Consider the following 14,044-nt stretch of genomic DNA (forward strand, 5'->3'; position numbering starts at 1 on the left):
GTGTTCATGTATCTAAAAAAATGTAAGGGCCACGTTTCAGCCACTGAGGGCCTTTCTCTGCCTTTTTTTGCTATAGGTTCAACAAATGCCCTCTGTAGATGAAACGCTACGCTAGCCAATAAGTGAAGTTGGAGAAACAGAGATACTACCCCAGTTTGCCACCAGCTTCTGTTCATCTGCCTCCAGTAATGAGGCCATTGCTGGAATCCCGTAGACAGAGGAAGATGGGGGACCCAGGAAGCATTGGCTGGGAAGGTATTACTCCTCTTATCTTATAACATTGTAAGCTCACTGTAAAACCATGGGGCTAAACATTCCCTTTAAGTAAAATAATCACCAAAAGCTGCACAAATATCATATTCTTTATGTCACATATTCTTTTACAATGTGAGAAAAACTAGAACACTTGAAGAAAACCCACACAGGGAGAACATGCTAATTCCACCCAGATGTTGCCCGATCTTGGAATAAAGCCTACGGTCTGGGGCTGCAAGACAGCCGTGCTAACCTCTGAGCCACCCACATTAAACTAGCTTGGGAGAGAGTCTTGGAAAACAGATTTCCCCATTTTGTGGCCTCTCAGGGTGACTGAGCGTCTATAAATTATAGCACATAATGCTGATTAAACTACTTTTTGTTCTTCAAAAGCAAAATTCTGTATAATATGGCCTCCATAACTAACGCGCGGCCAACAGAATCTGTGGGAATACCCTGTAGGTCAGAATCTGGGGTGGTAGAAGTGGAAGCACTCACATTCCCACGAGGATTACAAAGAACATTACTGCATAGTTTATGCCAGAAAGGGAGGGAAGGTCAGAATAAAAAGTACAAGGCAAGGTGGCAAATAGACTTTCAACAGTAACAGAGACTAAATTGGTTTCGGTATCTTTCTCATATTATTAGAAGCTACGGTAAGGCTTAATTCACTCAGCTTCTGGTGTGTAGCCCCGAAAATGCTCCCAGCATATAAAATGAACATATCCACACACCTAATGAGCCAGGTGTATGTCAAGAGAAAACCGCATTTGGCTTACAGCCAAATCATTTGTTAATGGGACTCGCCAGGAAATCCACTGATAAAACAGGCACAATGACTCATAGGGCCAGCTCAACTGAATGTGATGATACCTTTCACTTAGCAATCCTTTGCTTTACTGTGCCGAAAAAATAATTCTTAAATCCATATGCAAATGAACAGTTAAGTGCACCGGGGGTGGGCCCAAGCCATTCTGTGCACCCTTGTTCCTCCTAGTTCCTCTGTCAGCCCGCCTGCTTCTTCGTGATTGACAGTTCCAGGTCCCTGCATAGTCAACCAAGAAGGACATGGAGAGGCTGGCAGACGAAGCAGAAGGAGCAAAGGTGCACAGCGTGGCTTGGGTCCACCCTTGGTGCACTTAACTGCTCATTTATATAGGAATTAAAATGCTTTTTCCTCCTGGATAAAGAAACAGATCTCTAAGTAAAAAAGGTATCATTACATTTAGCGGAGCTAGTCCTACAAGACATTATGCCTAGTTTAAAGGAATAAAAAAAAAACACGGGCAACCCTTGTAAATGGCCTATAATATCAAAATAATGAATATTCACTAGAGATGAGCAAATTAATTCTTACAAATTGATTACTTCCTCTCAATGAGTTTTGCATCGGTAAAGGACTGTCCTATCTGCAAACGAAGCTCTCTCCTGCTGCTGTATTAACAGGGCCGGACATCTCACCCGGCCACAACAATCTCAGTCCTGCGCCACTGCCCGAGTAGCTGTGCAAGCGCAGAGGCTGTGCGTCCACTTCCCAAACAGCTACTGAGGATGTGCCCCTACACTTCCGAGTAGCGCCGCATGAACAGCTGCTGCTCCAGAAGCGGAAGTAGAGCCTCTGCGCTTTTACAGCTACTGGGGCAATGGCGCAGGTCCAAGATTGTTGGGGCCGGGTGAGATGTCCAGCTCTGTCAATCGAGAGGCAGGCAGGAGCTTCATCTGCAGACAGGACAGTCCTTCAGCGGTGCAAAACTCATTAAGACAAACAATTGCAAACCTTAAGATGAACAAGTAAGTAGTTTTTAGTCAAACCAGACACTCCTCAAGTCCTGCCAATCAGTACCTTTCTCTGTACAAATAAGGGGCAAGAACCCCAAAACAGCTGTCTACGGGTGGGTCACTCTTTCTTGGAGACTTCCTTGAGTCGTCTCTAATTTGACTGACATGAGCTAATTTGCATAATTCTCCATGGAGAAATGCCTAAAATATAGGTTTCCATGCACCTGCTGGGTCTCTTCAAGGTGAACCAGTAACCCTTTTCTTGCAAGATTGTATCCTGAAGTGGGGCTATATCTATAGCAATGCAGCCTGTCTGGTAGGATCTTAATAAATATAAGTCTTCTACGTTGGGGAAGACTTTGACACATAGATGTTTGCTCTTAATTGTCACGTTACTAGTTAGGAGATCACACCATTTAAGTTTGCTTAAGGGCAGATGAAAGATGCCAATCGAGGGCTTAAACATGAAGTCACAGTGATCTGTGACAACTGCAGTTTAGCTGCAGTGCCTACAGGTAATCTGCGGTAGTCTAAGACACACCTCCTATTTCATCATTGGTTCAGGCTGCTGCTGTCTCCTCCCCCTCCCCTGCAGCTCCGCCTCTTGAGATTGGCTGCTCTGTACAGAAAGAAGTCCATCACAAGCTCATTAGAAGGTCAGTGCATGGAGAGATGATTTCCAGTGTGGCAAGGGCAAAATGATTCACCAGTGAGAAAATAAAGATTATTAGGTAATTGCCACATACACTGGGGCAAATGAGCCTAAATAAGTAGATTTTCTAGCGGTTTGCTTTTAAGATTAACTGTACATTTGCAACTTCATTGCATTAAAAAAAAAGTTTAAACTGAGAGCAAAACAAAAAATGTAAGCACATTAATATTAAAGGGGTTTTCCGAGATATTTTTATTGATGACCTATCCTCAGGATAGGTCGTCATATCAGGTCCAACACCCGGCACCCCCGCCAATCAGCTGGTTGTAGAGAAGGCCATGAGCTGTGCCAGCGCAGCCTTGTCTTTATTCTTTACCTGCTCGCTGTCAACATCGCAGAGGTGGTCAGGTGTAATTACAAGAAGCCGTCTCATCCACTTCAATGGGACGGCTCGTTCTTATATATTTGAATAGTATTGACGTGAATGACACGGCTTTTTGTAATTACATCGGCTCACCGCTGTGATATCAACGGCAAGCAGGTATACAGTAAAAGGAAGGCTGAGCTGGTACAGCGCGTGGCCTTCTCATTAAATTGCTGAACAGCGGGGGTGCTGGGTGTCAGACCCCTGCCGATCTGATATTGATAACATATGCTGAGGATAGGTCATTAATAAAAACATCTAGGAAAACCGCTTTAGCTACAAGTCTCCATATTCAATAATAATATCCTATCATTTTTGTATACAGCTCCTATGGCATATGAAGGGACGCCCATGCCCGATACTACTATCTACTCCAGCCAGGAGTTGGAGTAGATTTCTGGTGTAATGTGTGCCAGTTTTCCAGGGCACATGTTGTTGAATGAGTCTGGTCATAGTTGTCCTGCCCACCACTAACCTCCTCCTGCCCACTTTTTGTTATTATGGTGATGGTGTCGAAGAAAGCTACAAAGTTGCAGATTTTACTACATAACCACACTAGTGACAACAATTGTGATTTTTCTACACCAGAAAACTGGCATACAAACCAAATCCCCAATATGTACTGTAATCCCGTGCTAAAACATTGCCACGTTGCCTGCAAGTGGCCATGATGTCAACGTCTTTCAGCACTACTTACAAGCCCTGCAGGGAACTGTTGCGTCCAGAGAGTCGAACAGCTTCTGAAGAAAGTGATCTTTGGTATCGCAACTCTTTGTAGCTCTTCACAATCTGCAGGATCCATATAAATTGATTAGAAATGTTACAAGGCACAGATATTTTCATACATGCACTCATACACCTTGCTCCACTTTCCTAATACACAAGGAAGGAGATTTATTAATATTTTTAAATGGGACCGGTCACCTTTTCTCCAACCCTAAAACAGGACACCCTGATATGCAGTTTGCAAACAGCGGCTAGTTTCAGACTTCTGGACACGATCCTCCCAGTAATAAAAGTTGGATGTGAGTTGTGTGTCCATGATGCTGCTGTCTTCACTAGCACTCGTGTATCACCACAGCTTCATTTGTGGGCTGATTATCTCTTCTGCAGCCCCTGACAGATCTCCTTTCCCTTTTGCTCACAAACAATGATGCTGTTGAGTGTGTTATTCCCTCTCTCTTCCCTTGCAGTCTGTATGTGGGTTCTGCCCCTGTCTGTACTCTGTACCCTATCCACATCCAACTGTGCTTTTCCCCCACATCTATCCACAGATAAAGTTTAGCCTGCCTGATCTGTAGTCCCTGAAGACTTGGATGCTTTCCCCTCTCTCCACTTGTTCTGCGTTGCCAACCACAGTCAGTAAATTCTGGACAGTCCATAAAAAGTGGGGAAAGGGGTTTTAAAAAAAAAATAAAAAAATTGGGCATTCTGTATACTTGTGATAATTTGTCTGTAAAATATAAATTCAGCATATATATTATATATAGATTAGCCATTCCTGATTTTTTTGTCAAGTTACTCAGAATAAAGAAATAATCAGGCTGGCAGCCTTCCCACTCTCTGACCTGAATCTACGCCAATCTTCAGCCCAAATTCCAAACCAACAATCTGTTATAGGCTGGAGCAAAACCGTACACAGATTTTAGGGCATGCTATATACGAGCACAGATACAATAGTAATGAGCCAGCTCGCCCTTGCTCCAAATGAGCCTACAGTTTTCATTCCTAATGCACCGATTCAACTAGGCGGCTTCCATGATTAAACATGCCTGCTTGAACATTTTCGAAACCACCATCGAAGTGAATGGAGAGAGCTGCGGATGCGCAGCCACTTCTCCAGTCACAGCGGATGCAAGACAGGGCCCCATTCTCGAGACAGGTGTGGCTCACAGAGGTGGGACCTGCATCTCTCGGACATTTATGGAGTATCCTGTGGATGTGCCACACATCTGAGATGAGAAAACCCCCTTTAAAGAAAACCGGTCAGCATGCCATAGTGTTGTATGGTAATACAGTAAGTTCTCTGACACTATGTCCACGTGGCACTTTTTTCCGTGCTAATTGGAATCTGTGGCAAATACACATTGGAAAACTGGGGGGGGGGGGGGAGTCTTGACTACTTCTGAAAGCGTGACTGCCCTTATGACTATTTACAGGTAGCATACATTACAATTGTATTATTTTTATTTATTATTTTTTCCTTTGACATCTTTATTAAGGTATTACATCCGGTACAGTGCTATGGCGGCAGATTAGGGGTTTCATGGGTGATGACACGCTAATAGTTTTCCTAATGTAAAACTATATTTTTCAGAAATAACAAAAAAAATCTGTTACCTTGGCATGGAGTTGTGTAAGAGAGGCGAGTTCCTTATTCAGGAGTGCCTTTTGCTCCTCCAATCCAACAACTATAAAAAAATGATATAAAAAAAGAATAAAATTTTATAAGTACTTTGCGCAAACAATACAAGACAATAACCTTAGGTACAAACTACAGTGGGTTCTTCAAATACATAGTTAATTAAGAATAAATTTGCCCTAAAACTGTTTACCTGACCCCACCTGACTACCACATTTCTTCTGCCAAACCTACAGAGCAGCGTATGTTACAGGGTTGTTCTAGAAGTAAGGCAACAACCTCTCAAGCAGTTGCCTAAAGGCTGTATTACACTCCCAAGGTGGCAGGCGATTGTCAGGAGGGAAGCGTCCCCTCTCGGCAATCAGCGGAGGAGACTCCTGCTATTACATGCAGCGATCTCCTCTGCAGCATGGGGAGGAATGATCGCTAATGCCATCGCTCATCCCCGTGCTGTATAGGGGTTTGCCGGCGGCAGATCATGGTGTCTAATAACAATAATCAAACGATCATCGTTTGATCTGTCAAAAGACTTGAATTGCCCGACAATACAGCATTTGCTTGTTCATCAGGCAATCGGCGGCAGTATTACACTGCCAGATGATCGCTGACGAGCATTCAGGTGAATGCTCGTTTGCAATTATCTGCCAAAAGATCTGGCAGTGTAATACAGGCTATAGGCTAGTGTATACTAGCACTATTCGATTTGGCAGGGAACAGCCTGCCGAATCTCTCTGCATTAACTATTTTAGGGACCGGTAGGGACCTGGGCGCAACCCAGCAAATATGCAGAGAATCGGCTGGACACAGGCAGCGCCGGATCCGGACATCTCCGGCAGGCTGCTTTCTACTAACGTTAGTATGAAACTAGCCTCATATTGGGGGGAAGGGGGGAAATTATTTTCAAACCCCCAGTCTGGCCTAGAATAAGGCCTAATGCACATGACCGTATTGATTTTGCGCCCAGCAAACCGCAGATCCGCAAAATATGGATACCGGCTGTAAGCGTGCCGCGTTTTTGTACTAGAACTGGCTATTCTTGCTGAAAAACAGACAAGGATAAGACATGTTCTATGATTTGCGGTACGGCCACATGGATGCGGATAGCACAGTTTGACAACCTGTCTAGGTACTGCACCCATTCCCTTAATTACTTTGGTTGCCCTCCTCTGCACCCGCTTCAGTTCTGTTATATCCTTCTTATGCCCAAAATTCTGCACAATATTCCATGTGGTTTGTATGGATGCACCCCAGCAGCGGCTAGCTGGTACCACTTGCTAAAGGCACAGTTCCTGTTCATCTGCAGTGTTAAGACAACGGAGGAGTCTGAGGGATTTGGCGGATCACATGACCCTCCATTTTGGGGTGGCCGCCCTGGGCTGCCGATGAGAGAGAATGCTAACAAACAAGAATCAAACATATTGACCCTGATGGTTTCATAGCAATGAATCACTAGCTGCCTTCATGAGCTGTTCCCAGGACGTGCAGCAATATACACACCGGGCCAACGCCTTCAGTTACAGCACAATAGAGCAGAATCCTACACTGCCCTGGATTCATTATATAGGCCAAGGGGAGAGGCAAGTCTGAAGTGTAGGCTTCCATCCAACAAGGCCACCTTGACACCGGCAAATAGACCCATCCAATGTTAAAAATGCCTCAAAAGTTAACGTACAGTAAGTAGAGCAGTAATACTATGCAGAATGTCTGAATGTAGTGTATGGTTTGTTCTGTATGTTCACCATGGTAGCACGTGTACTCTACAAGTCCATCCTTAAAGGGGCTTTGTCCCGTCAGCAAGTGGCATTTATCATGTAGAGGAAGTTAATACAAGCCACTTACCAATGTATTGCCGTTATCCAAATTGCTTCCTCTGCTGGCCGGATTCATTTTTCCATTGCATTATACACTGCTTGTTTCCATGGTTACAGTCCACCCTGCAATCCATCAGTGGTGGTCGTGCTTGCACACTATGCTTGCACGGACGGTCACAGTGACCCACTGTCCCATAGACTCAGGCTCTCACTCACAGCAGGCTTCTTTCTCAGCACTGCTCCGGGCGGGCGGTAACAGACAGGCAGGCAGTGCGTGAGGTACAGTGAGTGAGCGCCGTCGCCCGCACTGCCTGCCTGTGGGGGGACATTATTTTTAATAAGGATCACTATGGACATTATTTAGAATGGAGGCTGCTGTGGATGTCATTATAACTGTATAATGTCTGATAGGCCTAGTCCTGAGTTATATTACCCTGCCCTGTCTAATAATGTACCCTGATACCCGTTAGTTATATTACTCCAGCGGGGTAATATAACTAAGGGGTATCAGGGATGGGTACATTATTATACAGGGCATGGGCAGGGTAATATAACTCAGCTCAGGACTAGGCCTATCAGACATTATACAGTTATAATGAGTAATGACATCCACAGCAGCCTCCATTCTAAATAATGTCCATAGTGATCCTTATTAAACTTAATGTCCCCCACAGTGACAGTGGCCCCCATTTTCATGTCTCCCACAGTGGCCCCCCCATTGTAATTAATTCCCCCCATTGTAATTAATTCCCCCCCCATTGTAATTAATGCCCCCCCATTGTAATTAATGCCCCCCCCCATTGTAATTAATGCCCCCCCTCATTGTAATTAATGCCCCCCCAGACCATCACTCGCCTCACAGCAGGCATCAGCACTGCTCAGGGGCTCAGGGCGGGCGGTAACAGGCTGGCAGTGCGGCGCTCACTCACTCACTGTATGTCACGCGCCTGCGCCACCTAGTGGGAGGATCAGGCGCGTGACGTCAGTAAGTGCCGCCCGCACTGTCTGAAGAGTGAGAGGACTCGGCACTCGGGCGCAGGTCAGAAGAGATGTCAGAGGGAGGGAGCCAGGGCGCACGGCCGAGAAACGACAAGAGGGCGCCCCCCTTCTGACCAGGGCCGGTGCAAGGATTTTTGCCTCCCTAGGCAAGATAAAAATTTACGGCCCCCCCCCCCCTTATCAGATCCGGAATTGCGGACCCGGATCCGCAATTCCGATCCTGAAAAAAAATAGTACATGTCCTATTCTTGTCCCCAATAACGGACAAGAATAGGCATATTCTCTTAGTGCCGGCAATGTGCGGTCCGCAAAATGTAGTATTAATAACTAAACAATTAAATAATACACATATTGCATTGTCTACTTACCACCAGGACAATTAGATGATCTGGTCTCTGGCTGCAGTCTGGCTCTTGGTCTGGCTCTGCGGACTCCCTTGTCACTCTCTTCTCCCCCCCTCCCTTGTCACTCTCTTCTCCCCCCCTCCCTTGTCACTCTCTTCTCCCCCCCTCCCTTGTCACTCTCTTCTCCCCCCCTCCCTTGTCACTCTCTTCTCCCCCCCTCCCTTGTCACTCTCTTCTCCCCCCCTCCCTTGTCACTCTCTTCTCCCCCCCTCCCTTGTCACTCTCTTCTCCCCCCCTCCCTTGTCACTCTCTTCTCCCCCCTCCCTTGTCACTCTCTTCTCCCCCCTCCCTTGTCACTCTCTTCTCCCCCCTCCCTTGTCACTCTCTTCTCCCCCCTCCCTTGTCACTCTCTTCTCCCCCCTCCCTTGTCACTCTCTTCTCCCCCCTCCCTTGTCACTCTCTTCTCCCCCCCCTTGTCACTCTCTTCTCCCCCCCCCTTGTCACTCTCTTCTCCCCCCCCCCTTGTCACTCTCTTCTCCCCCCCCCCTTGTCACTCTCTTCTCCCCCCCCCCTTGTCACTCTCTTCTCCCCCCCCCTTGTCACTCTCTTCTCCCCCCCTTCCCTTCTCCCCTCCCTTGTCACTCTCTCCCCCCCCCTCGTCACTCTCTTCTCTCCCCCCTTGTCACTCTCTTTCTACTCCCCCCACCCCCCTTGTCACTCTCATTCTATCTACACCCCCCACCCCCTTGTCACTCTCATTCTATCTACACCCCCCACCCCCTTGTCACTCTCATTCTACTCCCCCCCCACCTTGTCACTCTCATTCTACTCCCCCCCCCCCCCGTCACTCACATTTCCTCCCCCTTGTCAATGTCACCTCTAATGTAGCGTGGCCGAGCTCTGTTCGCTCCGCGGTACAGGAGCTTTTGTTTCCTGTACCCGGCTGACAGGAAGTGCTCACTTAGTGTGCACTTCCTTTCAGTCCGGCCGGGTACAGGAAACAAATGCTCCTGTATAGAGATGAGCGAACTTCTGTTTTAAGTTCGGCGTCTAAAGTTCGGGGGCGGGTTAGCGGAGAATCCCGATCTGGAACCGGATATGGATTCCGACTTCCGTTGTGGTCCGTGGTAGCGGAATCAATAATGGCCGATTATTGATTCCGCTACCACGGACCACAACGGAAGTCGGAATCCATATCCGGTTCCAGATCGGGATTCTCCGCTAACCCGCCCCCGAACTTTAGACGCCGAACTTAAAACAGAAGTTCGCTCATCTCTACTCCTGTACCCCGGGCCTGACCGAACAGAGCTCGGCCACTCTACATTAACAACTCAGCAGTCTGCAGCGCAGGCAGGCTGCGAAGCACTGAGCCGGCCGCTCAGGAGGCTCAGCATGAGGGGCGGCCGGCCGGCCGGCGGCAACCTTTACCTACATAACCAATTTTTTTTTTATTTTTTTTTTTTTACTTCAACGGGCGCCCCCTGCTTCTGACGCCGCCCGTCCCGCCCGTCCCGCCCGTCCCGCCCGCCCCTAGAAACGGCCCTGGTGTGTGGTGTTGTCTGGAACTTGGAGGGACCCCGGAGTGCTAGAGACCTGGAATGGGTCTAAGATAATATAGGTGTTCTAAACTGGGGCCAAAAATAATTTTAGGGGTCTGCAGTCTGAATTCATTTAAAGTGGTTGTGTCACTTCAGCAAATAGCATTCATTATGTAGAAAAAGTTACTAAAAGGCACTTACTAATGTATTGTGATTCTCCATATTGCTTCCTTTGCTGGCTGGATTCATTTTTCCATCACATTATACACTGCTAATTTCCATGGTTACGACCACCCTCCAATCCAGCAGTGATGGTTGTGCTTGTACACCATAGAAAAAAGCACCAGCCTATGTGTGCTAATGCAGCCTCGGCGACCAGACGGGCCGCCACTTTTTCCTATATTGTACAAGCACGGCCACTGCTGCTGGATTGCAGGGTGGTCATAACCATGGAACCGTGCTGTGTATAATGTGATGGAAAAATGAATCTAGCAAAGAAGGCAATATGGACAATCACAATACATTAGTAAGTGCCTTGTATTAACTTTCTCTACATAATAAATGCCACTTGCTGAAGTGAGACAACCCCTATAAGGGATCTAAATGGCTTTAGGGGTCTGAATGTGTCTAAGGGTCCAGTTTTCCATTAAACAAATTATAAATATTGATGGAAAATCGAGAGAAAGGAGAAGTGCATCATGGGTTTGGCTGGCTACAGCAACAGGAAGTGCAGTGGGATGTGCTAAGGACAATGGATGTGGAACCACTGTGTCAACCAAAAGATTTCACTTTGGGTTAATCCTAAGGGCATAATCCCTACAGTCCCCTGGTTTTCTTCCTTTAACCCTTATACAGGGATCTGGACTTTGCTGCACAGGAGCCACCAGGCTGCAACCTCCTGGAGGAGGCCCTGTGTATTTAAAATAGCTTGGTCAGAGACTCCAGTGCAGAGCACAGAGGGATCAGGCAAAACTCGTAGTCAGTAACAGACCAGGGTCAGACCAAGCAGAATATGTTTAAATTTGTACAACAGTCTGAAGGATAGGCAGAAAAGGGGCAAAACAGAAATCAGTAAGAGGGAGGCCAGGTCAGATAGTGGAAAAATCAGTGTCAGGAATCAGGCAGAGGTCAGTACACAGGGAGATAAGAACAGAGCACCTTTGTGGGGACCAGCAAGATAGAAAGACCTATTGCTCAGGCACCCTCCCAGGGATGGGGAGAGTGCCTTAAATACCCAGGGATGAACAGACATAGGCTGTCAGGAATCAGGCAGAGGTCAGTACACGGGCAGATAAGCAGAACAGAGCACCTTTGCGGGAACCAGCAAGATAGAAAAACCTATTGCTCAGGCACCCTCCCAGGGATGGGGAGAGTGCCTTAAATACCCAGGGATGACCAGACATAGGCTGGGGAAGAAATAGGGAGTGTGCGCACACCAGGATGGAGAGGCCTACGTCGTCAGGAGGCAGGCTGAAGCCTGCAAGGAACACGGGACTCCGGCAGGGCAAGACCCACTTTAGGAGTGCAGTGGAGGACAGCAGAAGCAGTGCGAGTAGAGCAGGGCCCATGCTCGTCCGGGGGAATAGGATAGTGGCGTGCATGGACCGGCAATATAAAGTGGTTTGTTTATATGGTAAAAATGGGTCAAGAGTCCAAACTGAAAAAGAAAAAGCATGGGGAAGATGTACATCAACTTGAGCTTATCTGGTAATAACCATAGTAATCCTGAAAAAAACCTTTAAAGGGTTTCTGTCACCCCACTAAACAGTTTTTTTTTTTTTGTGTACTTATAATCCCTATACTGCGATTTATCCATACATAATGTGATTAATCATTTTGGGTCAGTAGATTTTGCTAAAAACTTACTTTTATAATATGTAAATGACCTGTCTACCAGCAAGTAGGGCTGCTACTTGCTGGTAGCAGCCGCATCCTCCGATCCTAATGACGCCCCCTCCGCATTATGATTGACCTGTTTGCATTCAAAATCTCGCGCCTGCGCCGTACCTGTCTTCAATTGGCGCAGGCGCACTGAGAGGCGGGCGCTCGCTCAGCCGCTCCATCCTCAATGCGCCTGCGCCGGGTGTAGATGTGACGTCATCGGCACAGGCGCATTGAGGATGGAGCGGCCGAGCGAGCGCCCGCCTCTCAGTACGCCTGCGCCGAATGAAGACAGGTACGGCGCAGTTTAGTGGGGTGACAGAAGCCCTTTAAGGGCCACAAGATTTTACACAAAACTTATAGATTAAGTTTTATTAACAGTTTTTAAGGAATGTTCAAAAAAAATCCTACTATATATTTTTGTGCTTTAATTTTAGCGGTGTTTACTGTGCAGTAAAAATGACATATGACCTTTGTTCTATAGGTCGGTGCGATTATGGAGATAATGCATAGTTCTCTTTATGATTTACTACTCATGCACAATATTAGCACTTTTCATGGAAAGAAAATAATTTTTTATGTCCCCACAGTTCAAGAGATGTAACCGACTTTTCCATCGATGCAGCCATATGAGCGCTTGTTTTGAGGGACAAGACATTTTCTTAAAAGAATCATTTTGCGGTAGTCAGAACGTATTAACTTTTATTTTTTTTGGTGGAGGAATGGGGGAAAAAAGCAATTCCACAGTTTCTTTACGTCATTTACCATGTGGTTAAAATAGTGTGCTAACTTTATTATAAAGGTCATTATGGTCACGGTGATACCATACACATGGCAGGAGGGATACACTTTCATAAAATAAAACCACTTTTATGGAAAAACAATGTTTTGGATTTTTTTTTCCACAAGACCTCCCAATGTGAGCTTGTGATCCTTGAAGTAATTACTTTTGTATACTAAGGCTGGGTTCACTTCACTTGTTGCAGACGCAGTGGTTTTTTTTTTTGCCACAGCTGCAATGTGTGAACCTAGCCTTAGTATTCCTAAAAATTATTGCCATCAGTAATAAGTTGGTAGGCAACCATTAGGATGAGCCTTTGACAGCCATGGCAAGCTGGGATGCCTTTGCCACGGCAATATAAGAGCATCTCGAGATTGCAAGCCTCCTCCCAGAAGGCGACAGGAATGGTAAATATAATAATGCAATTCTTCTTTGAAGTCAGACATGAAAGAGGCTGGAAGGTAGTCAGAGGCTGAACTTTTTAGTAATATGTTGTGCTGATTTACATTAAGCCCTTAAAGAAGCACTCCCACAAAAATTTGTATTCTCTGACCAGTAAGAAAGGTACATGATATAATCGGTAGTGAATGTAATCTCCTTAACGGTGACTGTATTTGTGAGTTATCCCCTCCCTCCTGAGCCTCAGTTGGGTCATGTGACCAGCACTGATCTCCAACTGACACAGGACAGGAGGTCAGTTACTTCTCTATTCATTCCTATGAGACTGACATTGAGACTCCCATTGGAATAGATAGAGATACTGACTTCCTGTTCACACATAAGATGCTGTGTTATTTGGAAACTCTGATTGTTGGTCACATGACACAGCTGAGGATCAGAAGGAAGGGGATAACTCACAAATACAGTCACTGATAAGAAGATTAGCCTACAGTTTACATCATGTACCTTTCTCACACATCAGAGTCTGCCATACAGACTCTTCAGGGGACTTCTTCTGACTGCCTTTTGACCGCACTGCTTCAGAAGAAGATTGCAATACTAGTTGCTGTACAATCCCAATGCCCCGGCAGCGTCAAAATCGTGTGAATGGGCCCTTAAAGATTTGTAAACCACTAGTAGGAATAATACAGTCATTAGTGCATCCAAAATGAATGCTCCCCTAGCCTTGGTGTCTTACTCAGTGCAGGTCTCTTCTGGCCTGTGCTGTATGCAGCTTTCAGCACGTGCAATGATGGCAGGAGTAGTAAGGGTCCATTC

General features: G+C 46.3%; 1 protein-coding gene across 1 annotated transcript in view; it reads right to left on the reverse strand.

The window, feature by feature from the left end:
• The window catches only part of LOC122928581 (C-Jun-amino-terminal kinase-interacting protein 4-like), a 116,434-nt gene that overhangs the window by 83,209 nt on the left and 19,181 nt on the right, over positions 1–14,044 (reverse strand). The window contains exons 3-4 of the mRNA XM_044281562.1: positions 5,451–5,521; positions 3,808–3,899 (exon numbers count right to left, since the gene is read on the reverse strand). Of these exons, the coding sequence (XP_044137497.1) occupies positions 3,808–3,899; positions 5,451–5,521 (163 nt within the window). The remainder of the gene's footprint in view (positions 1–3,807; positions 3,900–5,450; positions 5,522–14,044) is intronic.

The sequence above is a fragment of the Bufo gargarizans genome, chromosome 2, assembly GCF_014858855.1.
Source record: "Bufo gargarizans isolate SCDJY-AF-19 chromosome 2, ASM1485885v1, whole genome shotgun sequence".
In the NCBI taxonomy this organism is placed as follows: Eukaryota; Metazoa; Chordata; class Amphibia; order Anura; family Bufonidae; genus Bufo; species Bufo gargarizans.